The 21,063-nt window shown below is 37.1% G+C and overlaps 12 protein-coding genes and 1 non-coding gene across 13 annotated transcripts; 9 read left to right on the top strand and 4 right to left on the bottom strand.

Moving 5' to 3' along the window:
- Nucleotides 1-228: 228 nt before the first annotated feature.
- On the top strand, nt 229-2,382 carry BMR1_01G02980 (MRD1, RBM19, multiple RNA-binding domain-containing protein 1; the record flags this gene model as incomplete). Its single annotated transcript, XM_012792207.1, has 1 exon — nt 229-2,382. One exon carries the CDS (start codon nt 229-231, stop codon nt 2,380-2,382), a length of 2,154 nt encoding a protein of 717 aa, XP_012647661.1.
- Nucleotides 2,383-2,499: 117 nt separating this feature from the next.
- Nucleotides 2,500-3,717, top strand: BMR1_01G02975 (hypothetical protein; the record flags this gene model as incomplete). Its single annotated transcript, XM_012792206.1, has 1 exon — nt 2,500-3,717. One exon carries the CDS (start codon nt 2,500-2,502, stop codon nt 3,715-3,717), a length of 1,218 nt encoding a protein of 405 aa, XP_012647660.1.
- BMR1_01G02970 (conserved Plasmodium protein, unknown function) lies at nt 4,226-8,362 on the top strand (the record flags this gene model as incomplete). The annotated part of the gene is made up of 1 exon (XM_012792205.1): nt 4,226-8,362. One exon carries the CDS (start codon nt 4,226-4,228, stop codon nt 8,360-8,362), a length of 4,137 nt encoding a protein of 1,378 aa, XP_012647659.1.
- On the top strand, nt 8,589-8,662 carry BMR1_01G02966. The gene has a single exon. It is a non-coding gene; the product is annotated as a tRNA-Met (tRNA).
- BMR1_01G02965 (Probable NOT transcription complex subunit VIP2 (Fragment)) lies at nt 8,756-9,451 on the top strand (the record flags this gene model as incomplete). The annotated part of the gene is made up of 2 exons (XM_012792204.1): nt 8,756-9,000; nt 9,022-9,451. 2 exons carry the CDS (start codon nt 8,756-8,758, stop codon nt 9,449-9,451), a joined length of 675 nt encoding a protein of 224 aa, XP_012647658.1.
- Nucleotides 9,452-9,686: 235 nt separating this feature from the next.
- BMR1_01G02960 (hypothetical protein) lies at nt 9,687-11,109 on the top strand (the record flags this gene model as incomplete). The annotated part of the gene is made up of 6 exons (XM_021482945.1): nt 9,687-9,810; nt 9,856-9,930; nt 9,951-10,493; nt 10,514-10,597; nt 10,644-10,907; nt 10,928-11,109. The coding sequence occupies 6 exons, from the start codon at nt 9,687-9,689 to the stop codon at nt 11,107-11,109; spliced, it is 1,272 nt and encodes a 423-aa protein (XP_021337531.1).
- A 150-nt stretch (nt 11,110-11,259) lies between these two features.
- On the top strand, nt 11,260-12,690 carry BMR1_01G02955 (Eukaryotic translation initiation factor 3 subunit M; the record flags this gene model as incomplete). Its single annotated transcript, XM_012792202.1, has 4 exons — nt 11,260-11,859; nt 11,881-11,975; nt 12,063-12,231; nt 12,253-12,690. The coding sequence occupies 4 exons, from the start codon at nt 11,260-11,262 to the stop codon at nt 12,688-12,690; spliced, it is 1,302 nt and encodes a 433-aa protein (XP_012647656.1).
- BMR1_01G02950 (26S proteasome regulatory subunit N7) lies at nt 12,777-14,156 on the bottom strand (the record flags this gene model as incomplete). Its single annotated transcript, XM_012792201.1, has 8 exons — nt 12,777-12,830; nt 12,852-13,283; nt 13,304-13,490; nt 13,513-13,658; nt 13,683-13,820; nt 13,843-13,990; nt 14,038-14,085; nt 14,134-14,156. The coding sequence occupies 8 exons, from the start codon at nt 14,154-14,156 to the stop codon at nt 12,777-12,779; spliced, it is 1,176 nt and encodes a 391-aa protein (XP_012647655.1).
- BMR1_01G02945 (large subunit ribosomal protein L22e) lies at nt 14,731-15,127 on the top strand (the record flags this gene model as incomplete). The annotated part of the gene is made up of 2 exons (XM_012792200.1): nt 14,731-14,853; nt 14,876-15,127. 2 exons carry the CDS (start codon nt 14,731-14,733, stop codon nt 15,125-15,127), a joined length of 375 nt encoding a protein of 124 aa, XP_012647654.1.
- BMR1_01G02940 (hypothetical protein) lies at nt 15,185-16,600 on the bottom strand (the record flags this gene model as incomplete). The annotated part of the gene is made up of 1 exon (XM_012792199.1): nt 15,185-16,600. The coding sequence occupies one exon, from the start codon at nt 16,598-16,600 to the stop codon at nt 15,185-15,187; it is 1,416 nt and encodes a 471-aa protein (XP_012647653.1).
- On the top strand, nt 17,302-18,218 carry BMR1_01G02935 (Serine/arginine-rich splicing factor 33; the record flags this gene model as incomplete). Its single annotated transcript, XM_012792198.1, has 2 exons — nt 17,302-17,571; nt 17,592-18,218. 2 exons carry the CDS (start codon nt 17,302-17,304, stop codon nt 18,216-18,218), a joined length of 897 nt encoding a protein of 298 aa, XP_012647652.1.
- BMR1_01G02930 (RNA-binding protein 25) lies at nt 18,418-20,344 on the bottom strand (the record flags this gene model as incomplete). The annotated part of the gene is made up of 4 exons (XM_021482943.1): nt 18,418-19,306; nt 19,329-19,705; nt 19,886-20,305; nt 20,327-20,344. 4 exons carry the CDS (start codon nt 20,342-20,344, stop codon nt 18,418-18,420), a joined length of 1,704 nt encoding a protein of 567 aa, XP_021337530.1.
- On the bottom strand, nt 20,603-21,013 carry BMR1_01G02928 (histone H3; the record flags this gene model as incomplete). The annotated part of the gene is made up of 1 exon (XM_012792196.1): nt 20,603-21,013. The coding sequence occupies one exon, from the start codon at nt 21,011-21,013 to the stop codon at nt 20,603-20,605; it is 411 nt and encodes a 136-aa protein (XP_012647650.1).
- Nucleotides 21,014-21,063: the final 50 nt, after the last annotated feature.

Here is a 21,063-nt window from a genome sequence, read left to right as displayed (position 1 = left end):
ATTCAGTGGTAGTTTACAATTACCAGTAACGCATATTGTAATTTAATAATTTATTTCATAGTTTAACTGCCGTTAATCCGTTTGGAATTGCTAATTAATAACTTTCTTATATGTAACAAAAATAAAAAGATAGTTTTTCCTCATATAGTGGTAGGATTAGTCTATGAATCCGTGGCTCATAGATGTTATGCCCTATAATCAATCAAGTATACTCCCTGCTATCATGTAATGGCCACCACTACTGACGGCAGTAGATTAATAGTTAAAAATCTCCCTTTGACTCTTGACAATAAGACTTTGAGGAAGATATTTACGGAGAATGCGTCAAAGTTGGGCCTCCAGATTACAGATTGTCAGCTCTTACATAAATATCCAAATTTACGCAGTAAACATACATCAACTAGTAATAAAGGGGCTAAAGTGTTTGAAAATGGTAAAGTTTCAAAAGGGGTGTGTTTTATTGGATTTATAAATCAAAAATTTGCCAAGAAGTTTAAGGAATATTACAACGGCACTTATGTACGTTCATGTAAGATTACTGTCGATTTTGCCAGACCTCCAACTGAATCTATTGAAGTTGATAATTCCACTAAGGATAATATAAAAGGAAATATGAAGGCTGGAGTAGCTTCAATTCGTACCAGGAAGATATTCAATGAAGAGGGAGAGGATGAAGTTGTTCAGTCCGACATAATAGGCCCCAGTGGATCTGTCACTTTGGATGGTAACAATGATCTTAACATACAAAAATCATTCAATAGAGTTGTTTTATTCAACCTGCCATATAATGTAAGCGAAGATGAATTGAGGAAGTTGGTTAAAAATTTTGGTCCAATTACCCAAATTCATATACCGGCGAGTAAATTTACTGAATCTGATAATAACAAGGTAATGAATTTGACTAGAGGATTCGCCTATATAACCTTTTTGTTTGATGTGGATGCTGGCCGCTTTTTGCAAGAGAAGGATAAGACTATTTTTTGTGGCAGATTATTAAGTATATTACCCGCTAAAGTTAACATCACAGGTGCTATAGACGATATTAGCAATGATAGGATAAGCATTAAAAAGAGGGATACTTGCAAAAGGGGGTACAAAGCCGAACTAAAGGAACGGTTGATGGAAGATGCTGAGAATCAGGATATATGGAATACACTATATATTGACATAAACACGGCTATTCAAGCTGTGTCAGATGAGCTGGGAATTAGTAGGGACCAATTGCTTAGAACCTCAGATAAGCATTCAGTAGCTGTAACAGCTGCCTCGTCCGAGACTGCTGTTATTGCTAAATTGAAAAATTGGTTAAATGAAGAGGGGGTTGACATTGATTGTTTCCAGCGCTCGCAGCTCAAACATTTTAAATCGCATAATAATTTAAATGGTGATGATGATAGCAGTAAATTACGTTCATGTGATACAATTATTGTTAAAAACTTGTCTTTTAAGACGGATGAAGATGAACTAAGGGATTTATTCGCTAAAAAAGGGCAGTTGATGCGTTTTTCAATCTCTCCCTATCGCAACATGTGTATTGTACAATATTTGAATGCAGAAGATGCAAAAAAGGCATTTACTGGATTGGCCTACAAAAATTATTTGGGGATGCCAATATACTTGGAGTGGGCTCCATGTCACTTATATAAGAAGCACGCCCCAACTATAGATAATTTAAACACACAAACTAGCAACTATGAAGAAGAAGAACCCAATTGTTATGAAGACGATTCAAATGACATGGTCGACGGGTTACATGCATCTATATATATAAAAAATTTGAATTTCATCACTAATAATGAAAAGCTACATCAATTGATGTCCGGGTGCGACGGATTAATTACCTGCAAAGTAATTACTCGATACGACAGTGTTAAGGATAAAACTTTGTCTATGGGGTTTGGCTTCGCTGAATTTGTTACACTAGATGCAGCAAAAGCTGCAATTAAATTGTTGACTGGCAAATTGCTAGATGGCCATTTACTCGAGTTCTCTTTGGCAGACAAGACTCATAGTGTAAAAAAAAGCGTCAAACGTACGAGAGCTAGAGGCAAAATCGGTACTTGTAAGGTTAGCAATAAACTATCAATCAAAAATCTCGCCTTCCAAGCCACAAAATCAGAAGTGCGGAAACTATTTTCTCTCTATGGGAATGTGCGCACAGTTCGTATACCAAAAAGCATGTCAAATAGTAATAGAGGGTTCGCTTTTGTTGAGTTTGAAAGCAAATCAGACGCCGTCAATGCCCTGGAAGCACTTCAACACACGCATTTATACGGCAGGCATTTGATATTGGATTTTGCCCAACCTACACAATTTGATCAGGATTGCCAAGAAACGAATTCAACCACAAATATTGTTGATAAGGCCAAGCATAATATGTAGGAACGCAGCAACTTCAAATCTCATGCCTTGCAGTGCAACATTTATGCTTTAAATTGTATTAGACACATAGAATATGTAAATATACATAATTTTAATACTAAACTAACTAGCTTATAAATGAAGGGAATTGGTCCGTTATCAACTATATATGTCTTATCCGCCATCATAGGTGTATCCATTGGTGTCAGGGTAGGAGTAATGCAGCATAATAAAAAACCTAAAGTTGTAAATGCAGTGCATAATGTATATGCCTCTCTAATTGATACAAACTCATCTAATTCAGTTACGCCTACAGCATCAACCCAAAAAAATACTACAGAGAATACAAACACTACAACCCCCGATCCAAATGTCAACAGCACAGACACTAAGGAAAAAGATAATAATGCAACTGAAATTGATGATAAGTCCATAAATCCTAAGTGTATCGGGGAAATTATCAAACCTTTTAGTATAGAATCGAAAACTTTCACTATCCATGGTGGTGGCGCTGGAGTTGAGAATTCAGGAAAATGGATTTCAAACGCATCGGATATCGATACTAATTTGGAAACGTTTTTAACCATTAAATTTGAAATGAACAGTCAGATTTATAGCTATATAAATGATCTAGGTCAGAATATGACTGCAACGATTAATCTTAAAATGTCTCCGGATTTAAAAGATTTTGGTTATTCTTGCCCAAAGAACACAGTTTCAGTTGTAGATGGTGAGTTTTCGAACGTTGAAACTCTATTAACGGAAAAATTGAAATTTTTTTCTGGTGTATTTAATAAGGAAACGAACCGTGTTGACATTGACATAACCAAATTAATACGCGACAAATTTCTCGGCGTGGGTGATTCTGGTGAAAATGTGTTGAATTTAGCAGTGAAGTCCGGAAATAAGTGTATATATAGAATTCACTTCAAAGAAAATCCTCCAACCATCAAAATTATCCCAAAAAATACAACATACATTCAAACAGATAAGTGGACAGCATGTTCCAAAGAGTGCAAAAAAGAAGGTGCCTACCAATGTGCTCCAATTAAATGTATTGAAGGTAATGAAAAATGCGACACAACAAAAATGTTTAGCAAGAGGGAATGTGTTGATGTGGAGGACTGTGTTAATGTAGAAGAGCACATTAATACGAAGAACAGTATTGGTGGGTGGGACCTTAATTTAAGCAATATCTTTTTAAAATCACCTTTATACATTGGCCTTTGCGTAGCACTTGTTATTTTGTTGGCCATAGCCGGGATTGTTGTGTTTCAGAAGATGAAAGGGCAGAAATATGTCCAAATTACAGATGAAGAGATAGTTGGGTCTGTGTTCACTGGTGGTTGCATATAATATCCGTTATTTTGTTACAAAACATTGTTATAATGTTGTAAAATATATGTAGTCTATTTGAATTGATTGAAAAACCTTTAAGGGGTATTTTGTGCTTTTATAATTAATTTTTTTCGAACTCCAACATATTTAATAGTGTAGTAAATATATTTAAATGGATGAAGATGCGTAAATAGTATGAATTAAATATTATGAAAGAGAATTCAATCGATAGCATATTTAGACAAAATGTCCTGTACTCCAAATGGGCTAATGCACAAAAGTAGGTCTATTTGCATAAGTAATATATGTTTATGATAGGAGTTGTGGAAGATCGTATAAATTTTATCACGAAAAAAGTTAAATATAATGATAGATTACGGAACGTAAGACGATATATTTTATGACCCCATAGGTAAAAGACCAATGCTATGTAATTACATAGCGTATAGTTTATCGCATTTATAGGCTATATAGATAGCTAAAAATCGCAATAATATCCCTGAAGTTATAATATTGGGTGTTTGAAATGACTAGTGATGTTAATAGAACTTTTACTAGCACATTTGGATTGTTGCAAAGTGGAAAACGGAGGAAATTCGAGGAGGAATTTGCCAAAATCCGAAAGGTGCAGCTTAAAGGGGGGGTTAATGCAAAAATTGAGCTTTGTAAGCTTATTGAATTGGTACTTGTGTCTGATGGCAGATTTTCATCCCTACTTATAACCGATCTATACAATTTGTTAACTGATAAGAACAAGAATGTAGCATTGACAGCGCTAGATACTATCAGTCTATGTATTGACACGTTGATATATAACGTCATTGAGTGTCATAGCCATCAAGACTTGGTGTCTGAAAAGTTATATATTCCAGGCGGCATTGGGTTGTTTAAGAATGTACTGGCAGATTATGAATGCCTAAGGTCAACCTACTCCTCACTGTTAAAATCAACCAAATCTAGCGAAGCAATCTTTCTCATATACAAGATTTTGGCAGCGGAGCTGCAGGCATTTGCAGAGGTTGATGTTTCTGACTATATTATCTATGACAGTAAGAATCATTTTAACCCGGCCAAAATCGGTATTGATGGATTGGCGCATAAAAAACCCAAAAATCCAAATTATCCCGAGTGTAATTGTGTTTGCAAATTTTTATCAAAAAATGCAAGTACAATCTCATATGGCGAATTGAAGCCAATAATGTTCTCCAAATGCACCAGAAAATCTAATTTGAAAAGTTACTTCGAAAGGTGGAGGGAAGAGAATGTACAACTTTTGTGCAAGTATTTAAATAAAGACGACAAATCGGATCTTGGTAAAATAAAGTTTCTAATGTCCACCCATGTGTGTTCATTGGTGATTGCATGCTACCCCCTAACTTATAACGAGTTATTACCCAATTTACAGCAATTGCTAGAGCCTGTTTCACGCAATCCAAATCAACCAATAAGTACTTTTGCCCCTAAATTCAGTGAAAAGGGTTCTATTGATAAATTTGTCTTTAAGCAATTAATTCGCATACTTGCATCTAAGATATCGATATCGCTGCATAAAGAGATATCAGAATGCTTATGCGCATGTGGGTATATTTCTGGTTTAGACATCATTTACCGAGAAATTCACTGCATAGGTTCGGTAATTATGGAATGCCCTGCACCTTTTGATGCTAATAAGGTATATGTTATGTCCTGCAATTTTGAGGACTTTGGTGGATTATGTGCTACTCCTCTGGATAACAACATTGAGGGCAAATTGCTTGAGAAAAGGGGTCCAATTTATTATATAACAAAACCAGAAAGGGTTGAGTTAATTGGACATTTAGCTGTTACCAAGCCACTGCCAAAGTTGATAGACATGGCACTAGGATACGATGTTACTAAGAATAATGAGGGCCGGTCGAGGACTGATATTTTGCAGTACTCGGATGTACCAGCCTGTAAAGTGTTATATTTTACTCCTGATATGCTCAAGTTCACAGTAACGACTCGCACAACAAATTTGGAACCAACTGGCAATGAACTAGTGCAATTCAAACAGATGAAAGACAATCTGCTAACAGAAAGTGCCAATGACATTGGTGTAAAAGTGGCAAGTACAAGCGATGTAATGAATAACTTCCAGTTCTACTCCAAAATGGTGGTAAATCAAATACTCAAGGCAGATTGGTCACTCACACAATCTGGCCAATATTTGGATTCTGTGAAGCGAAAGTTTTTGAACAAAATTTTGCTCGACAATTACTTGGAACCTCAAACTGTTCGTGAAATGTTGACCATGTATATCAACAGTCTCATAGCCAAACTGGATCTGAACCGCTATGTAAAATCTAATCCAGATGGTTTGACCTTGCAAAATGCGCTGAGCGAGTGGTCAAACTATTTCAACTGTGTGTCAGACATACTATACCATAAAAGCGTACTAAATTATATAGATTCAACTTCATCTTCATTGGTGAAACAGGAATGCGATGGTAATGAACTGGCAGGATTTTTTAATCGCCTTCACATTGGTAATAATAGGGATAATATGAGTTATGATGAGTTGTTACAGTTGTGTTTTGATGGATTTTATTCAGATAAGCTGCTCATTAACAGGGCGTATCGTGATGCGTATATAAAGTCGATTTGTTCATTCGTCCTCTCCATACCTTGTATCACAGATGGGCTAATAGAGCGTTTTTACAGTTTGCTGGATAGCTTGGGAGGGTCTCTACTAGTATTTTCCCTAGTATCGAATATACTGAAAAAATCAAAATCTGTAGGCGCCAAACGGCGCATTTTTTCGCTATTTTTCAAGGCTTTGTATCATAAAACGCCTTCTGTGCGCAATCTTTTTTACAAACTCATAGAATCTACCAAGGGCTTGTACATGACATTTGACGGTCAAACTAGTAGGTATAGTAATAAAGAGTTTGAGAAGTTGCATAATTATCTCTCTATACTTGTAACTAATAGATTTGGGGAAAGTTGCAATAAATGTGGATCTGGTGGTAGATCTCTCAATATCTCTAACCTGGAAATGGCGCTAACTCCACCACTTTGGCAATGGCCAATTGAGATTATTACACTGCTCACCGATTGGATTAAGTCTCTGGGAGTTTTTCAGTCTGCAGAAATTCAAGTTACAGTATGTGTAAGGTGCAAAAGGAATGTGTTTGACATTTCAAGTGACAAGATACTCTACAACGTGCTGTACATGTGGGATAATTTACAGGATGACTGTGAATTGGATTGGCATAATCCACATTACATACACAACATTTGGTTACAAGAGACTATTTTTTACATATTCCTAAAGTGCCTAAGGAAGTATCCTATATTTCAAAGTCAATCTGATGGAGACATGCCCATAGATGAAACAGATATTGAAGATTCAACAATTGATATAGAGGATAGTCTAAATCATAGTAAAGGGCCTACAGGCAAAGACACTAGCAAGAGTGAAGAGGAACGCGTTGATAATCGTGAAAAGGGTTGTTCATTGGAAAGGTTCCTAGTGCCAAACAATTTTTTGAAAAATATGTGCGATGAGATAATCGAAAATTTGAATGTAGGAGCCATTTGCATATCAATAAACGCAGTCTCTGAAATATGTAACAGGAGCCCTCAATTGCTATCGGCGCTCATATACACAGTTGATTCTTACGCTCTGGAGCAAGAACACTGTAATGGGAGAGTTTGTAGTGGTATTAGCGAAGCAATAATTAGCAGCCTTAGCAACTTGTGTACAACACACATTGAAATTTTTTATGTAATACTGGAAAACTATTTATCAGTGCCCCCAAAGACATGTTTAATGGGACATATATTAACTAATGTTGCAATTAAATGGACCGCGCCAACGTACAACATTGTGGATAAATTGTCTATGGATTCTGCCGAAATGAGAACCATTTTGCTGTGTATAAGTACTTTTAAGAATTGGAGCAAAACTGTTTCAATCGTACCAGTTGTCGCATTTTTGCCAAAAAATATCGCAATAGACTTATTGAACCATCTGTTTTTAGTGGAGACAAATGAGGGAGCTGTTAAAAGTTGCATAGAAAGTGTACTATCCGTACCTGCTGATGTTAGGAGTGTCATGGATCAGAAGGTTTCCAGTGCCAATCAGCAATGGTTGTCGCCAGAGGAATTGCTGATCGCCGTATACAGATTCAACAATGAAAATCTGGATAGAAAAAAACAAGCTATATTGCTGGATCACATAATATCACTGGTTGAAACAAATCAACGCAGGCCACAAAATGTACCCAAAAATGTAATTATGTCTCTGCATTCGGTGGTCAAATCCTGTACGATGATTGTGGAGGATAAGCAACCCATTTCGTTCATATTTGGAAGGTTATTGTGCCAGGTTGTGCAAAACGTTCCGTCTGTGAGGGGAGGAGTGGTTCAGCACGTGATGCCTACGCTGGTGACTCGGAGGGCTTGGGAGGACAAGCAATTGTGGCGCGGGGTGGTCATTAGTTTTGGAATATTGTGGTCCGAGTTTAAAGAACCCCTGACTTTGCTAATATTCCAGCTCCCACAGGGGGTTGGGGAGGATTTATTGCAGAGTGTACAACAGCGGCACAGTGTTATCCCGGATATGGCGGCCATAGTGTCAAAGAAGCAGCACATGAAGGCCGTGTGTCCCAGATATATTTCATCAATATTAGGTTTATAACTCATGGAACATTAATTTGGAGAATCTAATTTTAACTATTTTAGCGAAAATTTGAGAGACGTGTACAATATGTGTAAATGATGCATGAGTTTAGGCATGTTGTTTGCATATTTGCCTTAGGTTTTTGTGGGAATTTTACCGATGAAGGTTGGAAACTTGTGGGAGTATATAAAGACGTGGCAGATTTCTTAACGCATGTAATGTATAATTTCTGCTGGCCTGTTGCGGGTGGTTAGCGCAGTTGGTTAGCGCGCGGGTCTCATAATCCCGAGGTCGTGAGTTCGAGCCTCACACTACCCATCGTCACAGTGCATTTAATTGTTACTCATTCTATAATACTTTGTATTTTGAATAATTTCCATAGATATTCTATGACTAGATGTTGGTAGATTGATGATGGCGGACAGTGGCTACTACGATAGGCTGCTAAGCGACGCTGCCAAGGCCAAAGTATACATGAACAACAACTATGGTATGATGGATTTTTTGAGTTCGATCAGTCCAATTGATGGCAAGCCCCCTAGTAAAGTTTTGGGTACGGATCTAACATCTTATGGCGTAGACTTTGATTTTGCTGAATCGCACTTCCCCTTCTATATTACTCCGTGGAATGTAGATAAAATTAAACACGACTTAAGGTAACCGTCCGGTATATGTAGATTCTACAAATCCAAGTGCTATCTTCAAGCCAGGCCTCCAAAGAATAATCACATGGCCGACTTCAATATAGATTCTCTTTTTTACATTTTCTACAATTTGCCTGGGGATATCCTCCACGGATATGCTGCTATAGAGCTATACAATTCAAATTGGGTATTTAATATACACTACAAATTATGGCTCACAAATAAACATCCAAATGGAAATGCACATGGAGCTTCGTCCCAGTCCCCTTCACAACTGTACATATGGACCTACTTTGACCCATACCAATGGGATTTCAAAATATTTCCGGGTATCATCAGCAAGCAACATTTTCTATCGGTGGATGAGCTAAGACTGTCGCTTTTCATCAACAACGAGGACCCGCCAAAGGTCAACGGGCAGGCGCCACTCAATTTTCAGTTGAACATGGATAATAATTTTTAAATGCTTCAATAATTATAGTAACCATCTATACTTAGTATAATTTAGTATATTTTTGCTCATTTTCATCGTTTACCTCGCCGTTTGGGTGTTTTTAGGAATAAAGAGCTGTAGAATCAGTGAGCGTGATATGGATCTAACATGGTTATTAATCAGCCAGTAGTTATTCAAAACCCATTCTTAGTGTATATTAAACATATTTATCAGGGAAAAATTATAAATCATATAACTTACTGCAATGTCTAACATAAGAGATAGAATCATTATGAACAAGAAACCTATCATTATTGGTGTGGTCATAACCAGCGCTCTAATAGTAACAACGTCACTAATAATATATTTCACCTGGCCAGAAATAGAAGGTATGGCACACTATTAAATAATTTCATTTTGGTCAATTGATTCAGATGTCAATAATAATGTGGTCAAAGCGGCAGATAAATTTAAAGAGAATGCGGGATTGTCCAGGATTAGAGGCAAGGGTATGTAATTGTTTATTTAGACACTAACATAATTGGAAGCAATCCCGTTGTTGATAAAGTTGATGATACAAATAAGGTGGATAGAAATCTTCTGATGAAATTAGCGAAAAGTTGCGTTTATACACCCAATTCACATGCAAGCGACAAATATACAGTTTCCAAAATTGAATTAAAGTGGATAACTCATAATATAGCCACAAATAATAATGCTAACTCAAATGCACATAATGATTTTCCAAAAGCAATCTATATAGATTTATTTGATACAAAAAAATTACGAAATTATAAAGATATGATTAGATTACCATTTAATTTAAATGGTAATTGGAGTGAGATCATCCATCCCATGAGAATATCATATTATTTTGATCAACACGATCAAACCTTTTTAAAAATATATAGTATAGAAGCGCAAAATTACACTTTTGGCTATTCTATATTTAATAATTTACAGGTTGATAATACAGAAGGAGAAGAAGCGATGACTATAGTACTATTGCTCAAAGCGCAATTTTTACATTTGAAATTGTATTTCATGGGTGAAAATGGCTGCAGAAACCTTGGTAATGGATAATTGATGCAGAGTATAAAATGGCTGTTAGCGAAGATTACAATCTAGAAATCCAACCAATAGGAAACTTCGAATTGGTGAATAATGATACTTTAGGTAATATAATCGTTAAAATAACATTGTTGTGAAGCTAATAATGTAGAAACCTCGCTCGTTGGGTACGGAATGACATTGGATGTTGAAAATATGTATAATAATCCACTGTTCGTGGAAATAATGGATAGAAAATCCAAATTTCTTAGGACCCCCTGGCCATTTAACATCGCTAGAATTGTGGCGATTGACACGGCAGACGAGTTGAAAGATACTCAGATCGTCGAATTCATCGATTTGATTGATATTGATTTGGAAACATATACAATATTTGGTATATACGATAGGATTAATGCAAGTAGAAATTTCATTGGTCAGAAATATTTAATGTAGGCTACCGCAAAAAAATCAATAATGACTCAACGGAGATAAATAAAAATTACCTCGTTGAAAAAGAATACTTAGATAACATTATACCGGTCAGTATCAAAAATTTGCCATTTGGAGGAACAGTCTTATCCCATATGTTACCAGCAGAGTTACAAGCAGGATTGCCAACAAAGGATGATGAATAGATTGATCACATAATTGTACAATTATAAGTACCGCATAGTAACATAATACATAGTGTTATCAAGTGCCATGTTACATAGATAAGCCCCCATTAAAATCCAGCACATGCTGTGGTTGATTACCTGTGAGGAGTTTTTGATCAAGTGTTCAACATGTCTCTTTTCGTACCCCTTTCTGATGATATGGAGGGGACTATTAGTGCCGTGTCGTTGGGCGACTACATCCTATCGATCATGAAAAAGCTAAAACCTAAATCAGCTTCCAGCTATTATGAGAAGTTGATCGACCAATTTACAGAAAAAAATGGTGAGCAGGTGATTAAAAACCCCCTTGAACTTTTCAAGCTTTTCCTTTCCGAACACGAAATGGTGTTGGACCATTTGAAGGATGCTATAGATAATAACACGACTTCGGTTATTCTACTGGCAACTGAAAACAATGTACAGGTAGAGAAAGAAACATCACTAACTATCGGTGAGGCAAATCGCGGTGTTGAAGAATATTTTACCATCCTCATGTACATGCTCCAACTCAGGTTCAAAGAGACAGATTTAATGGATGAGGCAGTGGGATGTTTACTTGAAGTACTAGCAAAAGACCATCGATTTCCAGAGTTAAGAATTAAGGCCATGCAATTACTTTACAACACTTTAATTGATTCTCCAAAGCAGAGAGCTCGGGTACTAATAGCGATCCTAAATTATGCCTCCAATGCAAATTGTTTTGGGATAATTATCCAGTATATCAGATTCGTAAGCTGAATTATGATTTAGATTTATGAGTGGATAAAGACAGTACAATTGGATGACACACAGAAGGTGAAGGTATACCATTTGATTGCGCAAGAGTTGGAAATTTTCGGAAAGTTGTAAGTTTTATTTGTTTCACATTACAATATTGAATATATTCGTATACTGACATCGCATAGGTTGTGTCTATTATTATACTAACACAGGGAGGAATCATACCTATTTTGGAAACTAAGGGCTGAGCATTGCAAAACGCCAGAACTAATTGAATCCCCGGATACTGTAAATGCCACATCAGATTTGTGCATTAAAAGTCTAAAAAATCCCAACATCTTATGTTACGACTTTTTGTTAAAGTATAAATGCGTGTTATACGTGAGTGACATTGTTATATAGTTGGATAATACTGAATTCAAGGATATTTATCAACTTGTAGTTATTATGGCTAGGGGAAATGAGGATGAACTCAAAAAATTTAGTGCAGAAAACCCAGATTTCTTCAAAAAATATGAAATAGATATAGAAGAATGCGTTCAAAAGATACGAATGTTGTCATTAGAGGTCATTGTCAATGGGTTGTGCAGTATTACTATGAGCGAATTGTCTGATAAAGTAGGTTTATCTGCACAAGAAACTGAAGAGCTGGTGGTATCAGCTATTAGCAGGGGAGTTATAAATGCATTGGAAGATCAAAAAAACCAGACATTGTATATAAAATCAGCGATGAAACGCGAGTTCAACAAGGCAAGATGGGAAGCGCTGCTCAATGGATTGCAGATTTACAAAAATAGCATTGCCAGATTTAATACGATGAAACCTGAGTCAGTCAACTAGAGAAATTTAGATTATTTTCTTAATTTTGCTTAAATCTATCGTAAACGCGTCAGTGATATAATAATGAGTAACAAAATTAGTAAGCGTTAAATATCTACTAGGCGGGATAGTTTGTGTATCCTATTTAATAGTATATCTCCCTAAAATAAGTGTGATTATACCTGTTTGATGGTGTTTGCATAGAGTAAATTCTTGCTATTGGGATGATTGCTTTCGATAATTCCGTTGACCCGATCAATCTTGCAAAATAATTTACCACTACAAATATAAGACACCAGATCTTCTTCTATGAATTCCTTTGAGAAACCGAATTCGTTGCACATATTCTCAAGTTCTACTGTCTTAAAAGGCGCTAGATATTGACTATAGGCAGGAATTCTGGCTTGTCGTATGTAATATTTCCGGAAGTTTGAAAAGTAGATGTCATTTTTGATCATCTCAGATACATTTACTAGACACGTCATAAAGTCGTTGTATTTGCAAGAATACAAACTGGAGGCGAATTTATATAGGAACGAACCGGGAGGTATTACTTTTATCATATCAGGATTCTCCAGTACCTTCTTCCTAAGGTCCGCTCTATCCAAAATGATCTGAGTAACTAGCGATTTACAATAGATAACAATACAGTATAGAAAACTAGATTGTCATAGGAAATTAATTCAGTGGCTGTGAAAGTGGGTATTGCTTCTAGGAAATTGGCTAACGCTCCTTTGAAATTCTTGCAAACCATCATTTGCAAGGCTTCATAGACCTTTAATTTATTTCTCCTCTCCCAATCTCCGCCCTTTTCAAGTTGCCTAGTTCAAATATTTTACTTACTCTTTAGCACGGGCTATCGTCTTCTTCACTAACTGTATATCGTTGGTAAAAAACCCGAGTCTTATAATGACGAGTAATACATCCATTTTAGACCCTATTCCTGTAGTTTTGTCGAACAATTTGTTGTATTCAGTCAAGGCATTGTCCTAATAGTTAGTATAAGTAAGTACCTTATCTCCTACTTTACAGTAATAATTAGCCTTGGCTTGAATTGCATCCTTCACCTCCTCATATCCAAACTGCTCCTCCGCATATGAAATCTTCTCCGTCATATTATTAAGGACTTTCTGGTTCTTCTCTTCCAGACACTGAGTTAAATTGTTTGCTAACTTTTACAGTTGATTCATCTGGGGTCCAATTGAACTGAGTACAAAGATTGATATAATAAGGTAGCATTTCATCTTTAATTACCAACTCAAGCAGTGACTTCTTCAGTCCCTCTGCTATTTTTTTGTCACTAGCAATGGATAGTGAATGCCTAAGTTAATTTTATGAGTGATAAGATTTAACAGAGGTGGTTCTCACCTGAGATGGTTTACTCTTAAGTTTGGATATTTGAAAATGTCATCACACCTGCATTAAAAAATGCACAAATTAAATATGTAAAGAAGTGGCACTTACACAGGCTTTTTCTCATTTGCCATAGTCAAAGCATATAACACATATAAAACACGGAATTTTATACACGTCTAACTATGGGGACAATATGCAAATTTTGTATAAATCATTACATAAACCGCCTAAAAATAATCGATAACAATATAAACCCTAACGAATAATTATTTGTAGATGAAATTGACAAATAACTAACTATACTTTGGTTTTGAGACAACAGTGGTGAAGTTGTACAATTCTTAAAGTTTATCTTAAAAAAGTTGTGAACAATTCTTATGCATAAAAGATTATCTGAATGTTTATCCCATTTCAATCAAACTATGTAAAACGAATGGAAGATACTTATGATGTGGCAAATACTATAGTTTTGGAGGAGTAGATTTATTTGATTAGGCTTCAAACGGTACAATGTATGAAAATAGTTTATAGAAATTGTGAATAATGATGTATTTACAAACCACGATTAGACAGTAAAAATATTGGTGGGGCATCGTACTAGACCTATAAATACACTTGTGTTGTGCATATTAAGGTACATATTACAGATTCCAGTAGAAGCAAATTAAAAGAATTCGTTTTCAATATTATATCCAGATCGCTACAATGGCAAGCATCCCCAAAGCTTCCACATCCAGCTCAAAGAGTTCATCAAAATTTCAAAAGACCAAATATACCCTGGATTGTACCACTCCTGCGAATGATAACATTGTCAATACTTCAGGTCTTGTAAGTGTCGCGATTTATCTAGGAAAAGTATTTGCGTGATAAAATCAAGGTTGATGGGAAGACCGGAAATCTAGGTGACAAGATCACCATCATTAGGGAGAAAAACAAGATTGTCATCACTACTGGAGTCCCATTCTCAAAGCGATATATCAAATATTTGACTAAAAAATACTTGAAGAAACAACAATTGAGGGATTTCTTGCGCGTGGTGGCCACTAAGGAACATGTTTATGAATTGAGATACTTTCAAATAAATGAGGGGGTTGAAGAATAACCTTTTGAACTAACGGATATTTAACTACTAATTTTTATAAATTAAAGTCACTATTGTTTATTCTGGCACAACCTTATCATGCTCAGTTGGATTATTATACGGTATCTTTTCTGACATTTTCTCGTATATTCCATCCAATTTTTTTACATCCTTGGTTTTTCTCAATTTATTTTTCTTAATATTTTTACCCTTAACTATAACATTAGTCTTATTATCTTGTTGAACCACTATATCATTTGCATTGGGGGCAGCATCTTTTACTGGTGCTGCATCTTTTATTGGAACTACACCTTCTTCTACATTGGGTGCTACATTTTCTAACGGGGCAACATCTTTTCCTTTTAAAGCAGTGGCTGCATCCTCTGTTGGGTCTATAACTTCTGTTGGTGCTGCATCTTTTATTGGAACTACACCTTCTGCATTGGGTGCTACATTTTCTAATGGGGCAACATCTTTTCCTTTTAAAGCAGTGGCTGCATCCTCTGTTGGGTCTATAACTTCTGTTGGTGCTGCATCTTTTATTGGAACTACACCTTCTTCTACATTGGGTGCTACATTTTCTAACGGGGCAACATCTTTTCCTTTTAAAGCAGTGGCTGCATCCTCTGTTGGGTCTATAACTTCTGTTGGTGCTGCATCTTTTATTGGAACTACACCTTCTTCTACATTGGGTGCTACATTTTCTAACGGGGCAACATCTTTTCCTTTTAAAGCAGTGGCTGCATCCTCTGTTGGATCTGTAACTTCTGTTGGTGCTGCATCTTTTATTGGAACTACACCTTCTTCTACATTGGGTGCTACATTTTCTAACGGGGCAACATCTTTTCCTTTTAAAGCAGTGGCTGCATCCTCTGTTGGGTCTATAACTTCTGTTGGTGCTGCATCTTTTATTGGAACTACACCTTCTAATTGTTGTTCACCTGAATTGTCCAATCCACTTTGACTTGATTTATAACCAACAGGATTTCCCGTTTTTTCAGGGAGATTTTCAGTTAGAACATTGGCTTTGACATCTCTGTTTAGTATCTCTTGGAGTCCTTTGGGCGAATTGATTTCTTCTGTTGTTTCAAAATTATCACCCATTGCATTGCCCTTGTCAATTCCATTAGTGTAAGCGGCAGGATCTACTTTGATATCGGTTCCATCTTTTGTTAGTGAAACTTCATCCTCATTGTCTTGGGATCTTTCTACGGATTCTGAATCTTTTCCTTCGGGAATTAGTCCAGGTCCGGCCGGAGGCTTGGTTTCAATATTTGATGCTTGTATTGTACTAGGTGATGCTACTTCTTCATGTTGATAATCGTTTTTAGCTGCACGGTTAGTAGTCTTAATTTTCTTATTAGGATACTTTCCTGTTGGTGTTATGTAATAAATAGCAAGACCTATAGATGACACGATTGCTATCAAAAGTATGATCCAGCCCAAAGCTTTCAATCTCCTAGAGCCATTCGCATTTGCTCTTGATCGTTCCATAGTTAGTATGATAGGCGTTCTAATAAATATTTATCGAATCAACTAGTTTAATTTGTGATAAATGGTTCTATTAATTATAAATACGAAGTAATGACGCTAAATGTTGATACTAAATAAGAGAGGAAAAGTTGCAACGGGTAAGAAAATTATATTTGGATCTAGAAATTCATCTACTATATCAGCAAGGAAATAGGAAAAGGTTCAATTTCATGTTGTAAATTTCAATCAGCACAATAATAAGTGATAAAATCGTTAGAGAATCATACCATTATTTTAAGAGTATTTTTTCGTATCATTTCATGAAAGAAAAGGATATTAAGTCAATAGTACATAAATGTATGGGCAATAATAATTTGCACGTTTTCCATTCGTTTAGAAGTAGATAATTTATTTTAAATCAATATTTTGGTAGCAAAATGATAATTTGCAACACGATATTCACTAGTAACAATAGTAATACATATTTAGACGTATTTTTTAGAAATTTTAAAATACATGATAGTTAGATTGCGGGTAAGCGTGTATGAGTTAAGAATGTGTTATGTAACGTGCTGCTGGAGCACGTAATTGACCATCCCCACCACATACTTACATAGATATTCTTACCATTACTAATTATGTCATGTGATGGGTTTGCTGGTTAATGTAGCAAAACACTCAATATTATATAATTAAAACAATTTTTATATAAAATAATTGCTATGTCGAAGCAGCGAAGTGGCTACAGTGTATTGGTGAGAAATCTGTTGGAAACCACCACTCCTGAATTAGTGAGGGAAACATTTGAGAAGTTTGGTGAGATTCGAGATGTTTATTTACCCACAGACTTTTTCACCCATAAACCAAGAGGATTTGGTTTTGTGGAGTTTTACAAACTAGAATCTGCCAAGGAGGCTGTCAAGGAAATGGATAACAAGACTATCGACGGTGCCACCGTTTCTGTTACTCCGGCGCAAGACCGAAGGAAATCTGTAAGTCAATTATAATTTAGCCTGAATCTATGCGTCGTTTTTCTTCTCGTAATCAAGGATCCCATATTCCCTATGGCAAAAGTCACGACGGTAGGCCAATGGAAGGGAGGGCAAGGGAACGACCAGATTGGAGAGACCACCCCCAAAACTACGATTCGCACTATAACCGAAGGGATAGGTTCGAATCCTACTACAGAAGTCCTAGAAGCCTGAGTATGGATAGGTACAATAGGTACAACGGCGACAGAGTTAGCAGATATGACTTGGATGATAGGCCCGGGAGATATGATAGTAGGAGGCCTTATGCAAGGGACGGTGACAGATATGGCAGTAGGGATGATAGGAGGTATGAAGGCTCAAGGGGTAGTAGGCATTATGACAGACATGAAAACTATGAAGACAAGTGGATGGGTGGTGATGCAAGGAGATATGGCAATAGGCCCAGAGGGGAGAGGGAGAGATTTCAGTATCCTTCAAGGGGTAGAAGATATGCAGCCAGGCACGGTGGCTATGAGGATAGGGGTAGAGACAATGCACGTGACGATAGACCAAAAGGAGATAGGGACCTGGGTATGAACTTGGACAACGAGGCACCGCCTACGGATGGGGCTCGTGACTGCGCAAATGAACGCCCCAAATCTGAGTAATATGACAAACCAGAAATTTTAATTCGCTAGTGGTACAAAATTGGAGTACTTATTTCTAGAATTTATTGGTATCATTGTGTGTGATTATTGTAAAATCCTTGGCATCAACATAATTTTTGTAAATATATTCATGAAAACTGTGAATTGGTGTGCCAAACTATTAATTGATTTTGAAGAAATTGGCATTTACAATGGGTATCTATATTCTGTGCGATTTACATAGTATTTCAAAGATCAGGAGGCGCCACAGACCCATGACAAAGGGGGTTGCTTCCTGATCCAAAAATCGCTCCACATCTTCCAATAGATGTGATGGATTTTTGTGTTCTGAAATCCGTGATAAAATATACTTTAACACTTGTGTGACAAGTTTTTCATCATTCCCCATATAGTCTATGATCTTCTTCCTAATCCATGGTTTCAACTTGTTGTTAATAATATCATGAACCTGTACAAGGTTCCAATCAATTTTATAGTCCAGTATCTCGTTCATTTGTTTGGGTACCATGGCCATAATTGTCTTTGGATCCATTGTAGAAGCTGAATTTTCTTGTATCTTCGATTGAGCAAGTGTTTTTGTACGGGTGCTATTTTCACCAGTATCGCCAGAGTCTTCATTGAAAAATGTTTTGATAGGGGCGGCTTCTTTAGGTTTGGATAAAGTAGCTATAGGTTTGGGGACGAAGGTGAATTTTTTCACCGTAGGCATCTGCTTCCGTTCCTCTTCCAATTTCTTTTGCCTTTCAATGTTTTGCTGTTCAATCAATCGCGTCTTCTCCTCCTCAAGCTTCTTCTGCTCTTGCATTTGTTTAAGCATTTCTTCCTCCATTTTCTTCTGCATCTCAATCTGTTTTTGCTCTTCAGCTACCTTCCTCCTCCTCTCCTCCTCAAGTTTCTCCTTTGCCAATAGCTCATTCTTTTCCTCTTCTAAGGACCGTACTTCATCCTGGTAGTCCTCGGCATCCAAACGTTTCTCTCGGGCTAAGTACCTAATCATATCCCTGTCTAGTATACAATCGGTATATTCATCCTCTTTCATTGCCTTTTCACGGTCTCTATCCGTTATTTGTCCTCCAAGCTCCCTTTTTCTGGATAAATTATATATAATACCGGGCAACATATTTGAACATGCGTTCCTCATCCTTGATCCACTCCCTCTCTGTGCGTAAAAACGTTGTGAAGGCCTCTTTATCTTTGTGTCTTATGCGATTCAACCTCTCATTCTCCTTCCAGTGTACCTTGTAATCCTTACTCAAGTAACTGTAATCCAATTTATCTTCCTCGTTTTTCTTCTTCTTACGAGCAGAATCGTCGTTGGTATCTATGCTGTTGGTGCTTTCAGTCTCCCGACGTTTTAGTCTATCATCATAGAGTGCCTTCAAACGCCTAGACTCCCGTTCCAATAATATATCCTGTTCGGCTAGCAGGCCCTGCAGATCTTTCTTTACCGCAGCTTCCGCTGCTTTTATTGCTGGTTCCTCTTCCGCCTGCGTTATAACTTTATTTGCGTTAAAATATTAATAGAATCAACAAACTTTAAATTATTTGGTAGGTTGGTGTTAGTAAAATGGTACGGTATTAATTTTTGGTTATGTGTTAAAACAGCAATTTTCAATTTAAAAAATTAAAAATTAAACTATAAAATATGCAATAAAAATCATTCTTACGTGATCCAGTAGATGCGCCTCCCTTTTAGCCAACCAACCAGCAAGCTGGTACTTGACTTTGTCATTGCAGCTAACTTTTATCGGTTTCTTCTGAAGCTCTAACCCGGCTAGCAGCGTCATTGCATTATGGGCGCCCTGGCAATCGGCAAATTGACAAAATCCGAACGTGGCGAAGGTGTCGTTTGTCGGATCGCTCTGCCTTCGCCAGTGCGTTAGCGGGCCGCACTTTTGCAAAATGTTTATGGCCGCCTCATTGGATAATTTTATAGGAAGATTCCCAATGTAAACTATCAGGTCCACGGTATTTTCGCCACTGGAAGTGTCTGCTGATTGGTTAATAACAGGGGTAGAGGCTGGCAGTGGCCCAGTGCTCATATATTGTGTCTTAGGAACTGCATTTGGAGGAGGCGGTACGAACATCTGCATTGGTAGAATTTTTACCGGCGGAAAAAAATACATTTTTGCTATGGTTAAAAGTGCTAGTATCACTGAGGACACCAATGCAGACCTAGAGAACCCGCGGCCGCTCTGACTGTGGGGGACCTCCCGAGGCACTGGGTAAAACTAGATTAAATATACGGAATATAAAATTAGAAAAAATGTATGTGTCAGCGATGCCGCAAAGTGAGAGAAGTGGCTTCAAGTGAAGCCTCTTGAGTAATGTACTCATGCTGTGAAGTCAAATTAGTATGATAGTATACCTAGCGAGGGAGGGGCTTAAGACCTCTCACCGCGAATACGTCGAGCAAGTTGAATGTCCTTGGGCATGATGGTGACCCTCTTGGCGTGGATAGCGCACAAGTTTGTATCCTCGAACAAGCCAACCAGGTAGGCCTCAGCCGCTTCTTGTAGGGCAAGGACCGCAGAGGATTGAAAGCGGAGGTCGGTTTTAAAGTCCTGCGCAATTTCCCTGACGAGCCTCTGGAAGGGAAGCTTTCTGATGAGAAGCTCAGTAGATTTTTGGTATCTACGGATTTCCCTGAGAGCGACTGTACCAGGCCTGTACCTGTGTGGTTTCTTGATTCCTCCAGTAATTGGAGCTGATTTTCTAGCGGCTTTAGAGGCGAGCTGTTTTCTGGGCGCTTTGCCACCGGTAGATTTACGGGCAGTTTGCTTAGTCCTTGCCATTATACAAAATTTCAGACTTTCTTACAAACGTGTTAAGAATTTGCTGTGTG

Source organism: Babesia microti, chromosome I (genome assembly GCF_000691945.2).
Source record: "Babesia microti strain RI chromosome I, complete genome".
In the NCBI taxonomy this organism is placed as follows: domain Eukaryota; phylum Apicomplexa; class Aconoidasida; order Piroplasmida; family Babesiidae; genus Babesia; species Babesia microti.
Note: the sequence above shows the minus strand (reverse complement) of the source record. Positions and strands in the feature narration are given on the sequence as shown.